At 41.0% G+C, this 22,684-nt stretch overlaps 1 protein-coding gene across 1 annotated transcript in view; it reads right to left on the bottom strand.

The window, feature by feature from the left end:
• The window catches only part of RAVER2 (ribonucleoprotein, PTB binding 2), a 144,313-nt gene extending 123,052 nt beyond the window's left edge, over positions 1 to 21,261 (bottom strand). The window contains exons 1-2 of the mRNA XM_059924056.1: positions 21,069 to 21,261; positions 20,612 to 20,733 (exon numbers count right to left, since the gene is read on the bottom strand). Coding sequence (XP_059780039.1) covers positions 20,612 to 20,647 — 36 coding nt within the window. The 5' untranslated portion in view covers positions 20,648 to 20,733; positions 21,069 to 21,261. The remainder of the gene's footprint in view (positions 1 to 20,611; positions 20,734 to 21,068) is intronic.
• Positions 21,262 to 22,684: the final 1,423 nt, after the last annotated feature.

Here is a 22,684-nt window from a genome sequence, read left to right as displayed (position 1 = left end):
AAAAGTTGGGTTTTGTGCTAGAGGCCTTGGTAAGGTATGTGAGCATCAGAAGGTGGGAGATAAAAAACTCATATAGCTTCAGGCACCTGCCACTTCAGAAAAGTTTTTGAGTTCCTTGACCAGGGGCAAGCCAGGACATCTCCTCTAAAGTATAAGACAAATGCTGCACCTTATATCTCCTGGGGCAAACAAGGAAGCACAACACCTGGTGGATTTCTTTGGGTTCAGGAGGCAATCTGATCTACACCTAATACTGGAAGTGTATTAATTATATTCCAGCCTGTAGACCTCGTGACATGGGAGGCTGTCAGCTTTGAGGAGAAACTGGAGCATAAAGTGTAGCCTGTGTAGCAGCAAGTGTAGCCTGTAGCTCAAACATTCCTACTCCTGGAATTTGAGAGATGAGGTCTGCAGTGGAAACATGTGGACAAACATATGGGAATAGACATGAAGTGTGAAGATTTTTGTATTACAATACTCAGCAGAGAGCATCTACCTTGGAAAAGGCACTGAAGAACCAACTAGTTAAAATTACTTGACTAGTCAATGTTAGCCAGCTTTCATCATTGGCCATCCCAGAAGTGACACAATGGGCACATGAATAAAATTGCTATGGTATCAAAGATGGTGTCTGTGTAGGGGCCCACACAGCATGAATATCTACTTACTAAGGTCAATCTAACTACTGCTGCTTCAGAATATCCAGCCTATCAGCAACAGAGGACAACACTGAGTCCCGATCTGGCATTAGTCCTCAGGGAGACCAACAGCCACTTGGTGTCACTGAGCTCATCTGTTCAGGAAGTGCCAGCAGTTCATCCTTGCAGCAATCGATACCTATTCTAGGTCTGGGTTTGTCTTTTCTGCCTGAAGAGCCTCACTATCCAAGAACGTACACAATGCTTGATTCATGGGCATGAATTTCCACACTGCATAGCATCTGGCCAGGGAAACCACTTCACAGTGAAGGAGCTGCAAGACTGGGCCCTTGACCAGGGAATCCAGTGATCCCTCATCATCATTAAGTAGCCAGCCTGACAGAATGTTGGAACAGCTGACTAAAGCACAGCTGAAGTACAATCTCAAAGGCAATACTCTGCAAGGGTAGGTGACATCATTCAGGATACAGTATATACATTAAATCAGAGACCCCCTATGTGCCACTGGGTCTCCAAATGAAAGAATATACAGGCACAGGAATCCAAGGGTAGAGGCAGTTGTGGTCCACTTATCATTACTCTCTCTGACACTAGAGGACATTTTGCTTCCTATCCCTACAACTCTGACTTCAGAGGGGGTGAGGTTCTCTTCCCCCAAAGGAGCATACTCTTGCCAGGGGGACAGCCATGGTTCGACTTAATTCCAGGCTATGGCTGCTGCCTGAGCATTTGGACTCCTTGTATCCAGTAACCAGCAGGCAAGAAGAGAAGTCACCATCTTCACCAGGGTAGCAGACTCAGAACAATCGGAGGTAGTAGGCTGCATTTCAACAAGGTGATCCATTTCGATGCCTGTTGATAAATTTCTTGACCATTAGAACGGTGAATGGACGTGTGTAGCAATGTTGGACTGAGAAGGTATGATTTCCACAGAATCAGTTCCCTCAGGAATGAAGGTTTGGTTCATACCATCAGATAAGCCACCAGGAACAACAGAGATGAGTTGAGGGTGAGGGGAATTCAGAGGGAGTGGGGAGACTGTGAACACCAGTTCCAGCTGAAACCAGCTACAGCATCTTGGGGTATAGTTTATCCCCCTAATCTCCCTCTTGAAAGTTTCCTTGCAGGAAGAGAGGCTCACAGGAGCCGTGGAAGAGCTCTTCCCCAAACATGTGGAAAAGTGTAGCTGGGAGGCGTGAGGGGTGGGCCAGAGCAGCCGTGCGTGTCCGCCATTCAGATCTCCCTTCCAAACAACCTGCTGTAAGGAGTGTGGTCGGCTGACCATCTCTAGCTGCTGCATTTTGTGAACAGGCACAGCATTCACGCTCAAGCCAGGCTCCCCGCAGGCTGCTCCCAGCTAATGCCTGAGCACAGCGGCACTACTAGAGCTGAGCCCTTTCTCCCCAGCACATGACTGCTCCGGTGGGCAACCTTGGCTAGGGCGCTTGCCGTCCGCCGTGCTGCGCTGTGGTCTGGGGCTCCTTCTGCAAGACCCTCCTTCCTTTCCTCTGTCCTTCCACAGGGAGCCCACCCCAAGTACTCCTGCTCCCTTCCTCCTTCACAAGCATTTCCCTCAATACATTTCCTTCCCATCTCATTCTATTTTGGGGTCTTGCTTCTTGGAGGACCCAAACTGAGACAAATTGTTCAATTTTGATATGTTTAGAACTCCCTACAAACTTTGATATATGTTCATCCTTCTGTTTTATTCTTCTGCCATCTTGTTTAATTCACTTCAGTTTTATTCCTTTAGTCCCCTGCCCCTGGCACATTTCCATGCTATGTTTGTCAATCTATACTGGAATTTGGCATTCAAACACACTTTTAAGACCCTATCTAATTAGCTCAGTTCTGACAACAGTCTTTATCACTGATTAGTAATGGATTACAGTCCTTGGACAATTATTGCTTTTGAAGCCAAGCTAACAAGTGCTTCACATCGTCAATGCATAAATTATCTGGTCTCATTTAGCAGACAGCTTTAAAAAAAACATATTAAATTTTCCTTCACAGATTCTACATTTCCACCTCCCCTCTGAGCCAACTGAGGTGCGGTTTTCAAGTTAGTTCTCCCCATACCTTCCCAAATATATTGCTGGATCTAAATACCTAGTTTTCTCTAGTCAAAGCCTGGATTTTTATCAGAATCATTAGCATTTGAGCTACCCACTCAAAGGAGTTTTTCTACAACTGCCTCTGTTTTCAGCTAATTTTATATCCCTCCATTTTGCTGTATTCCAGTTCTCTTGCCAGCTCTTCCATTTCTTTTTTGGTTGTAATATTTCATTACCCCTTCTGCTTTTGCACTCAATTGTCCATTTATGGGCAGCATTTTGCTTTTCTTCATCCAGTAAGAGAAACCCAACCTTTGAAGTTGTACGATTCTAGAATAGTTTTCACATGAGCACAGACCTTTTTCCTAATATACTTTTCAGCTGGCGAACTCATTTCTTTCACAGAAAAAGATTCCAAGATAAGGCATGACAAAGAAAACCTCAGTAAAGTAGGTTAGTGCTAATTCCATACATACTGTTGAAGTTTCCCAGGTGCTCATAATTACAGGAACCTACATCTTTGATGCAAATGCATACTTAACGCAACTGTAAAATTTCACTTATGGAATGTCCATTCACAAAGCTCACCCAAGTTTTCACTGAATTGAGTCTAACACAGCACAAGCATATCTATATCTGCCTCATAATGACCACCTTAGAGAGCAGAACGCCTGAAGGAGTTTTAGGAAATCAGCTGTGCTGTATTCTCCTGCCTTCGGGCAGAATTGTACATAAACACCCAGAGAGGAAAAAGCTTCCTGAGAAAGAGTCAACAACCTCACTCTAGCGTTTAACAATGAGCACAGCCAGGAATTTCTTCTTTGAATATACAAATCCCTCTGCTACAGCTTAAATCAATTTTTTTTATAAGTCTGATACAAAGGTTAAAAATTCTTGTGGTTCTTTGTTTTTTTTTTTTATAAATTTATTTATTTATTTATTTATTTATTGGCTGCATTGGGTCTTCGTTGCTGTGCGTGGGCTTTCTCTAGTTGCATTGAGCGGGGGCTACTCTTTGTTGTGGTGCGCTGGCTTCTCATTGCAGTGGCTTCTCTTGTTGTGGAGCACAGGCTCTAGGCGTGCGGGCTTCAGTAGTTGTGGCACATGGGCTCAGTAGTTGTGGCTCGTAGGCTCTAGAGCGCAGGCTCAGTAGTTGTGGCACACAGGCTTTGTTGCTCCGCGGCATGTGGGATCTTCCCGGACCAGGGCTCGAACCCTTGTCCCCTGCATTGGCAGGCGGATTCTTAACCACTGCGCCACCAGGGAAGTCCCCTCTTGTGTTTTTTTTAATACAACGAGTAAACACATTCTCTAAGTTGCAACTGCTTATTTTCATGTTAATGACCATTTTCTATTTTAATCAAAATACAACTCATTCATTCGTTCAATAAATAAATATTTTAAAAATCTCAAACCATCCTTTTAGCAGATTTTTAAAAATCACTTCTACCTTTTGAAAATTACCATGGACTCATGTCTCCTTTGACAGACTCAATACCTTCCAATTACTGTGGTCATTTTTTATGCCAAATTTATCACCTTTTGCCCAGTGACTAATCTCTCCTGTCTGTACTATTGTTAACATTTATTTAGGTATTAACAAAAAAAATCTTCAGTTTTTGTCAACAAGATGTATTTGACTCTTCTTGCTCTTTCCTCCTCTGAGATCTGGTATCAGATACCTTCCGAGGAGCCCTAATTCCCTTACTTAAAAATTTTGTAAGGTGAAAAACTATGGTTAATGTGAACTATGGTTCACATTATATCTTTTTCCTGTGACTAATGAAAGTAGTTTTCACTAAGACCTACCAGATAAATATGAGTTAGCCAGGTGAAGTAGAAGGGCAAGTGCGTTTTAGGAGGCGGGTAGGTGAGGACAAGATCTAAGAAGGCAAGACGACAATTTATCTTATTTCATTATTATTTTTTTAAGATGACAATTAGACAAGAAGTAAAATAATATGTTCAGTTGCCCCCCTTATCCATGGAGGGTACGTTCCAAGACCCCCCAGTGGATGTTGAAACTGTGGATAGAACCAAACCTTTTATATACTGGTTTTTCCTATAAATACATACCTATGATAAAGCTTAATTTCTAAGTTAGGCACAGTAAGAGATTAATGACAATAACTAATAATAAAATAGAACAATTTTAACAATACACTGTAGTAAAAGTTATGTGAATGTAGTCTTTCTCTCTCTCTCAAAACATCTTATTGTACAAATTTAATGCCTTTTCCATCTTAACTAAGCTCTTACCAGGCACTGTGGCTGCAACTTTTGCTGTGTGAGGTACAACAGCAAAACTAGCATGAATTTCTTTTTCTACTTCACAATTTCATGGAGAGAAGATTTGCTCCTGTCACAGATCTTAGCAACCTCAGCAAACACTTTTTTTCTTTCCTCATTAAGTCGAGAACTTTCACCTTTCCGCTTAATGGAAGAACTTTATGGCTACTCTTTAGTACATCCAAACAGCCGGCTGTACCACTCTTGTGCTTTTGGGGCCAAGATTAAGTAAAATAAGTGTTACTTGAACATAATCGCTGAGGTCCTGCAAAGAGTTGATCTGATACCTGAGATGGCTACTGAAGGATTAACAGGCAGCATCTGCTAGACAAAGGCATGATGCACGTCCTAGATGTGATGGAGCAGGATGGCTGGAGATCTCATCCATACTATGCAGAATGGCACACAATTGAAAATTTATGGATTATTTATTTCTGGAAGCTTCCATTTAATATTTTCAGACCATGGGTGACCTAAACTGTGGAAAGTGAAACTGTGGATAAGGGGGGACTACTGCTGATAATGTCAGAGGATGTAAAAGTACTATGGAAACATATCAAAGCAACATCTTACCTGGAAACTGGTGAATGTTGGTAAGAAAAGGCTTTCTGAACAAAGTGACTGTGGGCTTAGGTAGAAGACTCCCTAATGCTTACCAAAATCCACTACTGCTTTCCTACCTGAGTATATGAAAGGCTTTGCTTCCTGGATCCCCTTTAAATAATCTAGGCTGTATAGCTAGTAGAAGCTAATGAAGGGTGAACAAGGGGACCAACAACATTCTAGATAGTAGAACCTCCACCACCTGGGGCCTTGATTGACTATGTAAAACAGAGCATGTCTTTGTCTGCTTTACAACAGGCTCAGTGTGAATAACAAATATGTGTATTTGTTATTGTATGCGTTGAGCCACTAAAATTTGGAGGTTGCTGGTTGCTGTAGCAAACCTAGTCTATTATGATATCTTCCTTACTCCCCTTGGGGAAGCTTGACACTTCTTGGGTTGTCGCCAGCTGTGAAGGCAATGAGGCATCAAGATATCAATTTGCAACCCAAGCTTACTAACACCATACACAAAAATAAACTCAAAATGGATTAAAGGCCTAAATGTAAGGCCAGACACCGTGAAACTCTTAGAGGAAAACATAGGCAGAACACTCTATGACATAAACCACAGCAAGATCCTTTTTGACCCACCTCCTAGAGAAATGGAAATAAAAACAAAAATAAACAAATGGGACCTAATGAAACTTAAAAGCTTTTGTACTGCAAAGGAAACCATAAACAAGACAAAAAGACAACCCTCAGAATGGGAGAAAATATTTGCAAATGAAGCAACTGACAAAGGATTAATCTCCAAAATATACAAGCAGCTTGTGCAGCTCAGTATCAAAATAAACAAACAACCCAATCCAAAAATGGGCAGAAGACCTAAATAGACATTTCTCCAAAGAAGACATACAGGAGGCCAACAAACACATGAAAAGATGCTCAACAACACTAATCATTAGAGAAATGCAAATCAAAACTACAATGAGGTATCACCTCACACTGGTCAGAATGGCCATCATCAAAAAATCTAGAAACAATAAATGCTAGAGAGGGTGTGGAGAAAAGGGAACCCTCTTGCACTGTTGGTGGGAATGTAAATTGATACAGCCACTATGGAGAACAGTATGGAGATTCCTTAAAAAACTAAAAATAGAACTACCATATGACCCAGCAATCCCACTAGTGGGCATATACCCTGAGAAAACCATAATTCAAAAAGATACATGTACCACAATGTTCATTGCAGCACTATTTACAATAGCCAGGACATGGAAACAACCTAAATGTCCATCGACAGACGAATGGATAAAGAAGATGTGGCACATATATACAATGGAATATTATTTAGCCATAAAAAGGAACGAAATTGAGTTATTTGTAGTGAGGTGGATGGACCTAGAGTCTGTCATGCAGAGTGAGGTAAGTCAGAAAGAGAAAAACAAATACTATATACTAACACATACATATGGAATCTAGAAAAATGGTACTGATGAACCTATTGGTAAGGCAGGAATAAAGATGCAGATGTTGGGAACGGACTTGAGGACACGGCGGGGAAAGGGAGGCTGGGATGAAGTGAGAGAGTAACACTGACATATAAACACTACTAAATGTAAAATAGATAGCTAGTGGGAAGCTGCTGCATAGCACAGGGAGATCAGCTCAGTGCTTTGTGACCACATAGAGGGGTGCGATAGGGAGGGTAGGAGGGAGGCTCACGAGGGAGGGGATATGGGGATATATATATATATATATGGATATATATATATATATATATATATGTATACATATATCTGATTCACTTTGTTATAAAGCAGAAACTAACACAACATTGTAAAGCAATTATACTCCAATAAAGATGTACAAAAAAAAAGTAGGGTGGAAGATGAGAAAAAAAAAAAACTAATGGGGAAATGAATGTTAATAAATACCTGCTATGTTTTGAGAAAAAAAAAAGCTATCAGGATAGTAAGCTTTTCTGTCTTCTAATCCAAGGTTCCTTCTAGGAAGTGATGCTACCAGGCAGAACAGTAGATTTGAAAAGACCTAGTCTGTTTACACTAGATATGATCAAATCTGTGGGAGATATAACAGGTCTTCAATCCCTAGAAATTCTGGAGATAACGCCACCCTAATTATAGGTTATTTCACTTGCATGTGGTTCTTCTCACTAAGCTACCATTAATTAATATGGGATGGGCTTCCCTGGTGGCACAGTGGTTGAGAGTCTGCCTGCCAATGCAGGGGACACGGGTTCGATCCCTGGTCCGGGAGGATCCCACATGCCGCGGAGCAACTAAGCTACAACTACTGAGCCTGCGCTCTGGAGCCCGCAAGCCACAACTACTGAGCCCATGTGCCGCAACTACTGAGCCCGTGTGCCTGGGGCCCGTGCTCTGCAACAAGAGAAGCCACCGCAATGAAGAGTGGCCCCCGCTTGCCGCAGCTGGAGGGAGCCTGTGTGCAGCGGCCAAGACCCAATGCAGCCAAAAAGACAAAAAAAAAAAAAAATATGGGAGGGGTGAGGGGAATACAAGGCCTGTAACAGAGGCAACTGGGAATTGTTCCTATGCAACTGAGCCTGAGCAGGACCTCCTGCTCCGTGCTGTCAAATTCCTACTTTGAGTTTATCTCAATTATGTGATTGCAAAAATGTAAACAATTTATAGTCTATTTATCTTGTATCTTTTCTTATTGGCCCAACAAATTCTCCTAAACCCACTAAATTAATATGTTGTATTTCTCTTAATATAACACACACATAATATGCAGAAAAGTTCCAAGTGTACTTAACTACCTAATTACAGCTTTCGAAATCCTTTGTTGAAGACTGTTATAGGTAATTGTGTTCAATACTACCTTCTTCCCATTAGAATGTAAACTCCATGAGGACAAGGACTCTGTCTGTTTTGTGCTCTGCTTCTATCCCCAGAACTTAGAAAAGATCCTGGGGCACAATAGGCATGCAAAACGTATTTGCTGGACAAATAATTCATTTTACAAGGATCACCTGTAGTTGCAATGAAAATAATAGATTGGAATTCAGTGAGACTAGAAGCAGAGAGTCCAGATGGAGACCACTGCAGTTCTTCCTATGAGAGATGGAAGATGATTCAGACAAATGTAGTTACAGGGGCGATGGAGAGAAGTGAACAGGTTTGAGCAGAGGAGAAGGAGGCAGAGCAGAAAGGACTTGGTGATTGATTGGATGTTAGGCGATTTGAAGGGGCAAAAGTTAAGAGTTCCACCTTGAGCACTGAAATCAGAAAGGGATCACTGAGGAGAAGTGGTTTAAGAGGGCACAAGGTGGATGTTAATGAGTCCAGTTGGTATGCATTCCCAAGATCTATTCGAGTGCCAGTGCCCAGCAAGAAATCGTGTCTATCAATTCTGTAACTCAGGAGAGTGGTCTGTGCCTGAAAAACAGGTTTGGGAAAAAGCATAGCCATGTAAATTTTCAGCCATGTAAATATATGAAAGTAGTGTGTGAGAAGGGGGCCTAAGATAAAACACTGAAGATTATCCACATTGAAGATTTTTTTTGAGGAATCAGAACTTGTTTATTGAATTGGTTGAACTTGGTAGGATATACTCAGAAAATAGCTTCATTCTTCTTCCATCAATGTCTTCAAACCATTTCACCCTGGACAATATTTTGAGCATATTCCATTAATTTTTTTCAACTTCTCTGTACTAAAATAGTCCTATTTTCATATACTAAAATGTCCAGACCAATTTAAATAAAAACTCCCATCTAAAAGCTTCCATCCAGAGAAACTGCCTGGTGGTCCAGTGGTCAGGACTTGGTGATTTCACTGCCATGGCCCAGGTTTGATCCCTGGTCAGGGAAATAATATCTCCCAAGCCGCAAGGCGCGGCCAGAAAAAAAAAAAGCTTCCATCCAATTAGGAATTTGGGATTAATGTATACACACTACTATATATAAAATAGATAACCAAAAACACCTACTGTATAGCACAGGGAACTATACTTAGTACCTTGTAATAACTTATAATGGAAAATAATCTGAAAAAAATAATGTATATCTCTCTGAATCACTTTGCTGTACACCTGAACCTAACACAACATTGTAAATCAACTACACTTCAATTAGCTCCCCCTGTCCCCCCCAAAAAGATAAAAGCTTCATACAGTCCAAGCTTTCTTCCTCTAGCTCCAGCCTGACAGTTTCCTAGTCATGAAGTAGAGAAAGGGTGTGGTCTGTTCTTTCACTCTTTTTGCACCATACTTCCCCCATCCCCTCTCCGGCTCTTAGTTCCTTCCAGGTTAATGTAGGAAGGTGGGATAAAAGAAAACATAACAAAAGTATTTCTTTTGTAGTTGTCTGTCAACTGCCCTTTCCCATGACAGATGTTAAAATGGCCTTCCTCCCGTGGGGACTTTGTAAGCTCTCTAAAGACACTTATCCCTCATCTTCCCCCAAACACCTGGGAATATCTACAGTGTGTTCTTCCTTAACTCAGAAAATCCATTATCCAAATGACCTCTCACAACTCCCCTCAACTGCCATCTTTTTTTCTGCTGGGTAACCAAGTCCCACACAGCCCCCTTCCTGAGTTGGATTCTTGCAAGTTTATGCCGCTTTCCTGTATTAGTCAAGATAGGCCAGGTTATGCTACAACAGCCCCTAAATCAGTAGAAATTTACTCTCACTCATCTAGGTGTCCACTGTGGGTTAGCAGGGGGCTCTATTTATTGTAGTCATGCAGGAACCCAGGCAGATAGAGTCCCCCTCTTGACTCACGCTTCTGTGATCACCACGTCAGGTGGAAAAAAACATGGCAAACCCTGTGCTGACTCTTCAAGCTTCTACCCAGAAGTGACACATATCTTCTGCTCACATTTCATGGGCTAAAGCTAGGTACCTATCCAACTCTAACTTGAAGGAGAGTGAGGAAGTATCATCCACATGCCCTGATAAAGAGAAGAATTGGAAAATTTTCAAACAGCCCTAATGACTGACACATCCCCATTTGGTCCAGTTGGCTTGAGGAAATATTCCAAACCCCGGTAACATGGGCTGCCCCCACTATCTCTCTCCATCCTCCCTGCCCCTTCCGCTGACAGAGCCTTTCCGGGCAGTTTCTGTCTTCATCACATAGACTTTTAAACTCTTTGAAGCCCATGTCAGGCTCTCCATAAGACTGGGCTTGGCTCTAGTATGATCCTAGAAGTAAAACAAGAAGTTTTTGCATTTCAGCGGGGAGTAAGAGGCCAGTGTTCATTTCTGGAAAGCACTCAGCCTAAATTTCTCTGAGAGTTCACTTACTGCCTCTCTCACTTGGCTTGAGATGAGGTAGTCTGCCCCTTACCCCTCTATGGAAGGAGAGAAAAAGTGCTGCTGCACTCCCAATTCGGCCAGCCACTCTCTTCCAAAAAATCCTCTTCCTCTAGCGATTCTCTAGCTGAGCTGAGCACAGGATAAGATCTGTCCACTCTTAGCAAGTTATAATATCAATACTTCTGTTCTGAATTTGGAGGTACATGTTGTTTGTTTCTAGCCTTGGGTTTCAGCTTAAATTTGAGACACCAGGGCAAGTCCCATTTAGCATTTTATTCCATCTGTAAGTGTACTGGAGACAAACTACAAAAGAGGTGGGAAGAAAACCAGGAGAATATATGGTCTTGAGAGCCAAGGAGTATTTGAAAAAGAAAGAAGTATTGTGGAATGTAAAAAAATGATACAAATGAACTTATTTACAAAACAGAAACAGAGTCACAGACTTCGGAAACAAACTTACGGTTACCAAAGGGGAAAGGTGTGGGGGAGGGATGAATCAGGAGTTTGGGATTAACAGATATATACCACTGTATGTAAAATAGATAATCAACAAGGACCTACTGTATAGGACAGGGAACTCTACTCAGTATTCTGTAATAACCCATACAGGAAAAGAATCTGAAAAAGAATGGATATGTGTATATGTATAACTGAATCACTTTGCTGTACATCTGAAACTAACACAACATTGTAAATCAATATAATCCAATATAAATCCAATATAATAATATAATCCAATATAATCCAATATAAAATATAATCCAATATAATCTAATATAAATAATCCAATAATCCAATATAAATATAAAATTTATAATAATAATCCAATATAAAATAAAATTAAATAAAAAAGAAGAAAGAAGTGTTCAACTGTTTTTGAATCTGTTGAGAGACCAAGAAAAATAAGGCCATAAAATTGTCCACTGGATTTTGGGGAAAGTGTGATGAGCTCTCCAAGGATGGTTTGAGCAGAAGCGTGGGGAAGGAGTCACGGAACGGCGCTGAGAGTGCGAGGGAGGTGAGGAGGCGGAGACAGCCATCACAGCAAGCACACGTCAGACTTGTGGCTGTGAAGGGCAGAGAGGAGGAAGGTGGTGCTCGAGGGAAACATGGGGTTAAGAGGAAGGATAATTTTTCTTTAAATGAGAGACTTGATCATGTTTAAGTGCTAATAAAAAAGGAACTCATTGAGAATGAGAGACTAAGTGTCTGATGAAAAGGTTTTCAATCAGTACATTTTCATTTCTGAAAGAAAACGAAGCCACATAATAGGTGTTTAATTCCCTGAAAAGATACTGGTAGGGAGTGGGATACTCGTCACTGGATTGGTGGTGGTCGTGGAGAACAAAAAGAAGAATTGGAACACCGTCTCCGATGAATGCTAATGGTGCTTTTGTGAACCTTTTGATTTCTACACATTTTAAATTATTTAACTTGGGATGATTTTTTTAAAGCAACTTCCTGCGGTATGTGTAAAAAAGATGTGTTCCCACAACTCCATTTCAAACTTGTTTCCAAATTTAGTTGTGTGGATTGCTAAGTTTGATCTCAAGATGTTCATAGATCATAATTAAAAACCAGGCCATTGTTTTCATCTCAGCTCCCCAACTTCCCTCCACTGCCACCATCTAAAACTGTGCCTAGAAACAGTAGGAGGAATGTATGAAAGAACAAAGTAGTATTGTATGTGCAGCAGATAATAGAGAATGTCTCACTCAACTCCATTCCAATCCCCTTGTCAAGTGCTTTACTGAGCATTCGAGGCTGGAAAGCTCAAAGCTACAGGTTTTAGACTTCCTTAGAGCTCATTTTCCATATATGACCTCACTTCCACCAAGTAGATACAGCGAAGTAAAAACTGGAAGATGGAAGTGACCACTGTGAGATGGAAAGCACGCATCTGCCAGTTCTCTCTGGAGGCTTTTGACTTTCCTGCAGCAGTGGTAGCTGAGGTTCTAGTATCTGGTCCTTAACTGTGAGGGTATTTGGAAGTTAATGATGCACCTTAAAAGCCTAGCAGAGTGTTTCAGAAACAGGGTGGCTAAGGCAGTGTGGTCCTAGGGTTAGCTGCCACGGCTGCAGCTTCCCAGTCATGTCAGAGGCAGCAGCACCCTTAATTTGTCGGTTCTGCAGTCTTGTTCTGAGAGTCATTTGTGGAAGCTCAAACTAGAGCCCCTCCTCCACATCCTTCCAATGATTGGGTTCTGGAAAGTGGTTGCTCCAATAGCTTGGAATGATGATGCCACAGAATGGAATCCCCAGTCAACCCATGATGTTCACGTACCATGAGTGAGAAATAAACCTTGGTTGTTTTATAAAAATGAGGTTTGGGGGCTGTTGGTTACTGCAGGACATCCCAGGCCATCCTGTGGATCCAGTAAGTCATCTCTTTTTCCTTAAACTGTGTTGAGTGAATCTTATGGTCTGTGATTGAGCCCCGAGCAATTATTTCCAGGAATATGACACTGACATACAGCTTAAAAGCTAAACACTGTTCAGCTTATGAGATCATTGTTGCTCCTCAAATGAGGGGAGGCATCTTCTGCTTCTTTTATTTCTCCATAGCGTATGAAGCCTAGCAGTAGAACCACCACATTGCACACCCCCAGGGGGCACTATTCACACTGCAGTGGTACCCTGAGGAGACTACACTGTGAACGATACACCTAGATTTGGGCAATACCGGGCCCAGCCAAGTGCTAGAAGCACAGCAGGAAATTGATCTTATTTGGTTTGTCTCATAAGAAGGAGGTTAGGAAGGAAACAGAACCAATAAGTATAACATAATGTTTCACTAAATTATTCACTAAGTTAATATAGTTATAATGACAATAAGACCCTGAGACGAAGGGCTGAATCTCTTTGGAACCATCCAAATATTTATTAAAATGCTCAATATAATTCTGATTTTTTAGTCTGAGTTTCTCTCAAATCTATCATACAAGAGAAGACAGATGGTGTACTTGCTAGGATTAGGTCCAGCTATCTGTAGCAGAAAAATCCCAAATAGCATTGACTTATGCAAGAGATAGGTGTTTTTCTCTGTTACACAGAAGTTCAATAGGAGACAGTCCAGGGTAGAGCAGCTTTAGGAAGTTGTCAGGGACCCAGGCTCTTACCCTCAACATGTGTCACTACGTTATAGTCCAAAGTGGCTGCTCAATTCATCATGTCTACATTCAAAGAAGCAAGAAGGAGAAAGGGGGAAGACAAGTAAGTTCCTTCCCTTTAAGGGTTCACACTGCACTTCTAATTACATCTCATTGGACAGAACTTAGTCACATGATCATACTCTTAGCTGTGAGGTTACGAATGGAGTCTTTATTATGCACACCTCTGTATCTAACTAGAAATTAAGGTTTATATTACTAAGAAAGGAAGAACAGATTTGGGGAATATTTAGCAATCTATAGCATAGATGTTTAGTGTAGTGGGTTGCATAGTGCCCCTCCAAAGTTTATGTCCACACTGAACCTCAGAATTATAATTGCAGATATAATTAGTTAAGAACCTCAGGATGAAAGCATGACTGGTATTCTTACTGGTAAAGGAAAGGACATAGAGGAAAAAGGCCATGTGAAGATGGAAGCAGAGACTGGAGTGATGCCGCCACAAGCCAAGGAGCACCAGGAACCACCAGAGGCTGGAAAAGTCAAGGAAGGATCCTTCCCTAGAGTTTGCAGAGGGTGGATGGCTCTACCACCACCTCAAATTCAGACTCCTGGCCTCCAGAACTGTGGAAGAATACATTTCTGTTGTTTCAAGACACGGAGTTTGGGGTAATTTGTTACAGCAGCCCTAGGAAATGAATACAGTTAAATTCTGTGTATAACTATTACTGAAATTGAGGGCTAACACAGCATAGCTATAATAGTCATGTTACTATATCATTTTGGTTACAATTCCTATAGTAATCCAGAGGCAGGTTAGCTTTTGATTTGGTAGGGTACCCCTGGTTCAGAATCTGTTCTCTCACTATTCTCATCATAGAACCATGATTTTCAGCTCTGCACAAAAGAAAATGGAGATATAATATAGGCAATTTACATTTATTTAGCACGTTCTGTGTAGCAAGCACCTAACATACATTTTCTCACCTAATCCTTACAACTATCCTACGGTATGGTTAGTATTATACCCATTTAACAGATTAGGACACAGGATGATAGAGGTTGAATGTCTGGCATACTTGTCATTAAGGGCAGAATCAATGCTTATACACAGGTCTGTCTGACTCTCAAATACAGGCTCCTTCCCAAAGGGGTGATTAGGCTGGGGAAAACTGACTCACCTACCTAACAGGACACTTTGTGCCAAAGGCCAATTAACTTGCAGAGGGGATAAAGCTTTCCAGTGACTATGTGTTCACTTCCAGGCACGATTTCCCATGTCAAAGCAATTCAACTCAAATAAACTCAACAAATCTTGGGTGCTGGGCACTGAAGGGGATGTAATGATAGGTAAGACAATCCTTCTCCTCAAGTTGCTTACCACCTTAGCGGTGGCTAGGGACTGGAGTCTATAATGGGATGATATGAGTGTCTTTGAACACTGGCTCTTATTCACGGTTATACATTAGAATCAGTTGGACATGCTTTTAGAAATCCAGATTCCTAGGCTCCACCCTAGCCTATGGAATCAGAATATTTGAGAGTGGGCCCCAGGACTCTGCATTTTTAAAAAACTCTCTGGGTGATTCTTATCTAGCCAGCCCAACTCCCATTTTAGGAATATTTTCCTTATATCATACCTTAAATGTTAGTGATTTAAAACACTAGCTATATATGATGATATAATTTTTCTTAGTATTAATTGTACATTACTTATATATCTGAGGAGCTTTAATACCAGAACACTATTTTGATAATTCCTAAATATCAATACATTTATAGGGCCTCTCTCAAGAAGGAACAGCATTTTTTATTCCTCTGAGAAATATGAAAATAGATTACAAAGAGGCCATAAAAACTTATTTACATGCCATCAAAACCATCCAGCAATAGCCTAGCTCTATGATATCTAGATATTTCACATGGACCAAGTATTGAGGTAATGGAGTTTTTCACTCTCAAGCAGCTCATGGTGAGTTTGGAGAGGCAGAAAAATAGGTACATCAACTGCTATCATAGTTGGATTCGCCACAGCTAAAGGAGTTCGAATCACACTATAAATGTATTTAGGAAGTTATAACTAGAATTGAAATTCTTCCCTATTACAATAATACCTATTTACAATGTATCTTAACTTTCACTTGAATCGTGTGTAACCTCTTCACTCCCCAGGAAGTTAGGTTAGTTTTCTTTAAAATTCTTTCCACTTAGCAGTGAATGGAATGCTCTAAAGATGCACTCTATTTAATAGGTACGACAGCTGCCAAACAGGGCTACTGGCAAACTTATTTAAATTTTTAATCATCACGGCAGATGAACACAGAAGGAAAGAACTATATAAATCCTCCCACTAGTGTAGCTATAAAAATATCCAAACAGTACTGGAAAGACCAGTTTCCATTTTGTGGAAATAAGTTTTGCTGGGTACATTGTACCACTTTTTTCTCATAGTCAAAAAATGGTTCTAAGTCATATGTGTTCAATTATATTACAGGATATATATTCAATTTACTATTACTATTAACACAAATATCAGCTTTCCCTTAAAAATCATTTTCCCATTAATGCAAAAAGTATTAAACAAAAGCAAGAATTTGATTTGGGAAAATTATTTACTGAATGAAATAAATGAACAATAGAGAAGTGTGGGGAAAAATAGTTTTTTTCCTCTACTGAGAAAAAAGCAGTGTTAGAATATTGAAATAAATCTTTAGTAACTTGATCTTTTAAAATTCCATGAATGAAAAAATTCTGATTAATTTTTTAATATTTGGGGGACGATGCCAAGAGGATGTCATTTCCTTCAGCAAATATTATTCATGCTACATCCAGCACCTGGAATCATGTAGGGGCTTTATTCCCTGAATACATGTGCGTCTGAGAGGTGTATAGAAAGTAGTCACAAAGACCACAGACTCTGGTTCTAGATTGTTTGGGTTTAAATGCTAGTTCTGCCTTGCAGAGGCTGTGTGACACTGGACATCACCCTTAACCTCTCTGTGCCTCAGCTTCCTCCTCTGTGATGAGGTCAATGATAGCACCCACCCCATAGGCTTATTAAGAGAATTAAATAATCTGCTACATGTGATGCCCTTAGAACAGTGTCTGGCCCGCAGTGAGCACTTAGCTGTTATTATTATCCTAACTTATTTGAGGGTTATTATCTCTTTTCTAGTGTACCAGAATCACAGGGGTCAACAGGTAATTGATGGGCTGCTAAGGGGCCTGTATAAAATGCACCCTGTAGTAATAGGATAATTCAACCATAAATATTAACTATAAGCTGGCACTATCCTAGGCATACAGAATATGTCGGTGACCAAAAATAAAAATCTCTGCCCTTGTGGAGCTTACATTCTAGTAAGGGCAGATAGAAAATACATAATAAACAATAAGTAAATTGTATCATATGTTAGAAGATAATAAATATTTGATGAAAAAAGAGAGCAGGATACAGGGAATTTAGAGTTCAGGTGGAGGGGACTAGCTGCACTTAGAAGGTGACATTTGAGCAAAGACATGAAAGGGATAAGAGGAGTCGACATTGCCGGGACCAGCAGTGCCAAGACCCTAAGACAGAGCACCGTGCTTGCCTGGCGTGTTCAAGCAACTGCAAGGCCAGCACGCTGGAGTAGAGCGAGTGAGACGGGGAGAAACGGCTGTGAATGACATCAAAGACTTAACTGGGAGTAGGGTGGGGGTTTGTGAGCAGGGAAGCAGATTGTGTGGGACCACACAGACCACTGCAGACTCTGACTTTCACTGACTGTGATGGGAGCTACTGCAGGGTTTGAAGCTGAGAAGTGCCATCATCTGAGCTAAGTTTTACATACTCTGGCTGCTGTGTGGAAGCAATAGGGGATCAAGGAGGAAACAGGGGCAACGGGGACTAGTTTCTTCAAGTAATCCAGAGAGGAAATGATGATGACTGTGACCAGAGAGCAGCAGGACTGATGAGAAGTGATCAGATCTGGATATATTCTGAAAATAGACCCAAGAGAGTGTCTTGATGGATTGGATGGAATGTGAAAGAAACAGGGAAATGAAGGGTGACTCCCAGATTTTTGGCCTGAAGCACTAGAAGAATGGAGTGGTCATCAATGGCCAGGGGGAAAGGCTTCACGGGACCTAGGTTTCAGGTTAGGGATGATTAGAAGCTCTGCATAATTAGTTCGTAGTTTTGGTGGGGCAAGATTTTTTTTTTTTGGCTGTGTCGCATGGCATGAGGAATCTTAGTTCTCAACCTGGGATCAACCCCGTGTCCCTTGCGTTGGAAGCACAGCGTCTTAACCACTGGACAGCCAGGGGAGTCCCGTGGGGCAAGATTTGGCACCAATATTTCACTTCAAGAGAAAGACATATGTTTCATGCTATTAAAAATCCACTATTATTGAATTACTGACAAAGTGTCCATAAACATACTAAATTAACCCATAGGTACTTTACTGAAAAAAATTGTTAAAGAAAAAATATGATTGTTATGGGAAAGTGACATTTTTATTACTTCTGAAAATGAAAAAAAGTTTTTTTTTAAAAGTCCTCCCTGATTACGAATATAATGCATATTCACTGAAAAAAATGTTGAAAATACAGTAAATTAGAGGGAAGTAACCTGTAGTTTTACCACCCAGGGGAAAATAATGTTAACAATCTTGTATGTCTTTCCTCTCTTTCTCATAAATTCATATATATGCCTATCCATATATCCATATCTATATCTACACACATATTACAATGATGTGTCATATTTAGATATAATTTTGTATATTGCTTTGTTCCCATGGAAATAAATATTTTTCTATATTCTGTGAGCTCTAAACATTTTTAATGGCTTCTTACTATCTCTTCACGTCGATAAGCATAATTTCCTTCTATTGATGATTTTCAATAATTTCATCACGAATGAAAATTCTTCTCCCTAGGGCCGAGTTCTTGGTCATCTCTTCCCCATCTCCAGTCACTCTCAACCAGTCTTGTAACCGTAAACATCTATATGCTGACAACTCCCCAATTTACATCCTCCACGTGGACCTCGCTCTCCTCTCCAGACTTGAACCCCCAGTTGTCTCTTCATCCCAATCTGTTTCATCTTGGTTGCTGGCAAGTCCATCCTTCCAGTTGCTCAGCCAAAACCTTGAGATCACCCTTGACTCTTCCCTTTCAAACTTCACATCCACTTTGCCAGGAAATTCTCTTGACTTGACCTTCAAAATACATCCAGGGCTTCCCTGGTGGCACAGTGGTTGAGAGTCTGCCTGCCAATGCAGGGGACACCTGTTCGAGCCCTGGTCTGGGAAGATTCCACATGCCGCGGAGCAACTGGACCCGTGAGCCACAACTACTGAGCCTGCGCGTCTGGAGCCTGTGCTCCGCAACAAGAGAGGCCGCGATAGTGAGAGGCCCACGCACCGCGATGAAGAGTGGCCCCTGCCTGCCACAACTAGAGAAAGCCCTCGCACAGAAACGCAGACCCAATGCAGCCAAAAATAATAAATAAATAAATAAATAAAAATTAAAAAAAAAAAACCATCCAAACTCTGATCACTTCTCACCATCTTCACTGCTACCAGTGCAGTCTGAATGCCCATCATCTCTCGCCTGAATTATTACCGTAGTTGTCCCAGTGGGCTCCCTTCTTCCTCCCCGGCACTCTGTTGTATATTCTCAACATGGGACCCAGGGTTATCGTTTAAAAACCTAAGATCATGTCACACCAAACCCTCTGATGACTCTCCATCTCACTCAGAGTAAAAGCCTAAGTCCTTAAAATGGGGCATAAGGCCTGACACGATCTGCCGTTCCCCCACCTCCTACTTCCTGCTTTTCTATCCTTGTCACTCCTCTAACCTGGTCAGTCTTCCCCCCTCATTCACTTTGCTCCAGCCACAGTGTTCTAGCCTTGCTGTTTCTTGAACAGCCACACCTGACCCCATCTTAGGGCCTTTCATTGGCTGTATCCTCAGATACCTGCATGACCCTCATCTCTTTCAAGTCTCTGATCAAATCTCACCTCCTCAATTGAGGCCCACCCTAATCATCACAGTCTTGAAATTTTTTTCCCTTAGCACTCAACATGTTTTTATAGCTACCTATTTTATGGTTAATTTTTTTTTTCTCCCTTCCTCACTAGAATACAAGGTCCACAGAACTGAGATCTTTGTTTCGTTCACTATTGTATCCAAGTACCTGGCACAGTGCCTGGCACATAGTGTGTTCAACAAATACACATTGATTGAATGAATGCCAGTCTCTCTATTTTGTATGGCATTTTTATCGGAGATATTTTCCAGTTTTTCATTCAAAATATTTTTAGTAGTGTATGTACTAATATTTCTTTTGTCAGTATTTATTCTGATACTGTTTTTTTTTTTCTTTTAGTTTTGGTTATTCCATGACAATATGCGAGTTACTGCTTTAAAATGCACCAGGGATTTTGTTTTTATTTAGATATGGTGAGGCCAGCAGATCAAGATATGGCTACCAATTCAGAGACAGTTGGATGGTTGTTAACTAAACTTACTGTGGAAATCATTTTGCAGTCTGTGCATATATCAAATCATCATGTTGTACACCTAAAGCTAATACAATGTTATGTGTCAGTTACATCTCAATAAGACTGGGGAAGAAAAAGATACAGTTACTTACAGTTCCCAAGAAAAGGGGCGTGACATGCCATGCCATGCTAGGCCACTTGGGGAAACACCAGGGTCGGTCAGGAGGCAGAAGGGATATGGGGAAGATACAGCCATGAGTGTTTATCGTGGTTTCTGTGGGAAATGCAAGACAAGGCAGGGTAAGCAGATTTAGGATTAGCTAGTTTGAATAATTTCAGTGGGCTCTGGGCTGTAGAGGTGGTCCCTAGTTGTCCCTGGTTCTGGGATGATTTAGAACAGGGGGACAGTATCCTGGACTGCAGGAGCCTGATAAAACAAGGTAGGTGGAGGCATGGACTCAGGATTGGTTGGTTTGCATATTAAAGACAAGCTTGCACTCTCTAGAAATCAGCTAACCCTGAGAGAGGCAGTCCCTCCCCTGGTCCCCAAGATGTCAAAGCACCATAAAATACAGAAAATAAAAAAATATGATTAATACAGGTACATACATGTATGTAAAACTATAACTCAAGGCGCTTTCTGTTTCATTCAGGCCTTCTAGTATGCTCTTTCCTTGCCTGGAACTCCTTCCCTTTCCTTGTTCGCATGACTATTATTCATCCTTCAGATCCCAACTTGAAGGTCATTTATCAGGTTGCCATGTGAGAGCAGAGCTTGTCCTTTTCATTCATCACCGTATCCCCAGTTCTCAGCCTGCATCTTCATGATTCTACAGAGGAAATTTAACACAGATATTAACCCTCAACTCATAAGGCTCTGTTTGAGTGAAAATTACAGGTCTATTTCCCAAAGAGTCAAAGCTGATGCATTTAAAATATTTGGATACCTGTGATTCACAGTTTACTTTTTCTTGCTACTGGCCCTACCATCGTCTTCCTTTAGGGTTATATAAGCCATACATGTGGTAGAAGAGTTTTCAATTAGCAATTGAATCTAACAGTTGACAGCCTGACATTGCAATTTGTACATTATACAATTTCCAGAACGTTTTAAACCTCCTATTTAAATTTAGTAGGTCAGAAAACTTAAAGACTTTGCACTGTTAACAACATTCGGTAATGCTGTTCATGCCACTGGTTTCGCAGCTTTGAAACATACGTTCCTATCTCCAAAGTGAGATTTTGGAGTTATAGGAAACTTTGGAAATTTGACGTGGTGTCATCATTTCAAAAAACCCCAAACTTTTACAAGTTACCCTATTTATATACCATACATATTTTGCCCTATTGCCTTGGAGAAAAGGCTCCATTCAAACGATTCTGCACTTTCTCTAACTCACCATGATGTTTAAAACAGAGAATGACTTGGCAACACGTTACACCCTGTGGCTGCTCTTGACTGTCTGACAGACGAATAATAAATTGTAGAAAGTGCCTTCTGATTACATTTATATGCCAATTTGTATTCTTTTGCTTTGATAAGAAACTTCCTGTATTTTCCAAATGAAGCCTTTTGTCCGTTAGCAATGAAAGAGATGTTTTCAGCTATGCCTAACCTTTAATTACAAGTGAATTTGAGTGCTGATGAAATTATTGTGGAATTGAACAAAAGATGATATTTCCCAGGCCACATATGTTGAGCACTTTTCCTATAAGAAGAAGGGAAGGGCACTCGGAAATGTCCTTTCACTACCCCTGATACACTCTATTACGTAGCAATGTAGACCAAGTAGGGTAAAGGCAGAGCAATACAACATTCATTCTTGCAGGCTATCACTCAGTGAGCTTGTGTCAGGCACCAGCCCTGTGTCTGACATTGGGTTAGATGATGGGAACCCCAGCTGAGAAATGCAGTCCTTGGCCTCACAGAGTAGCAGTGTCATTTTGAAGCTCTCTTAGGGAGCCTGGCTTCTCTCCTTATGCTACCAGAGATATTTGTATTAGATAGACCCCTAGGTTTTAAGAAATAAAAGCCAAATCAATTCAGGTTAAGCAAAAAAGGGAAATTTCTTGTAAGGCATAGAGCTGTCTCATGGAATTTAAGGGTAGCACTGAGGGCCTCAGGAAGGACAAGAGGTAGGGTCACATGTCATGGGAATCTGACTCCTCCTGGTTGCTATCTCTCCCTTCCTTCTCTCTGCACATTGGCAACATTCTTTCCTCCT

Source organism: Balaenoptera ricei, chromosome 1, assembly GCF_028023285.1.
Source record: "Balaenoptera ricei isolate mBalRic1 chromosome 1, mBalRic1.hap2, whole genome shotgun sequence".
NCBI lineage: Eukaryota > Metazoa > Chordata > Mammalia > Artiodactyla > Balaenopteridae > Balaenoptera > Balaenoptera ricei.
Note: the sequence above shows the minus strand (reverse complement) of the source record. Positions and strands in the feature narration are given on the sequence as shown.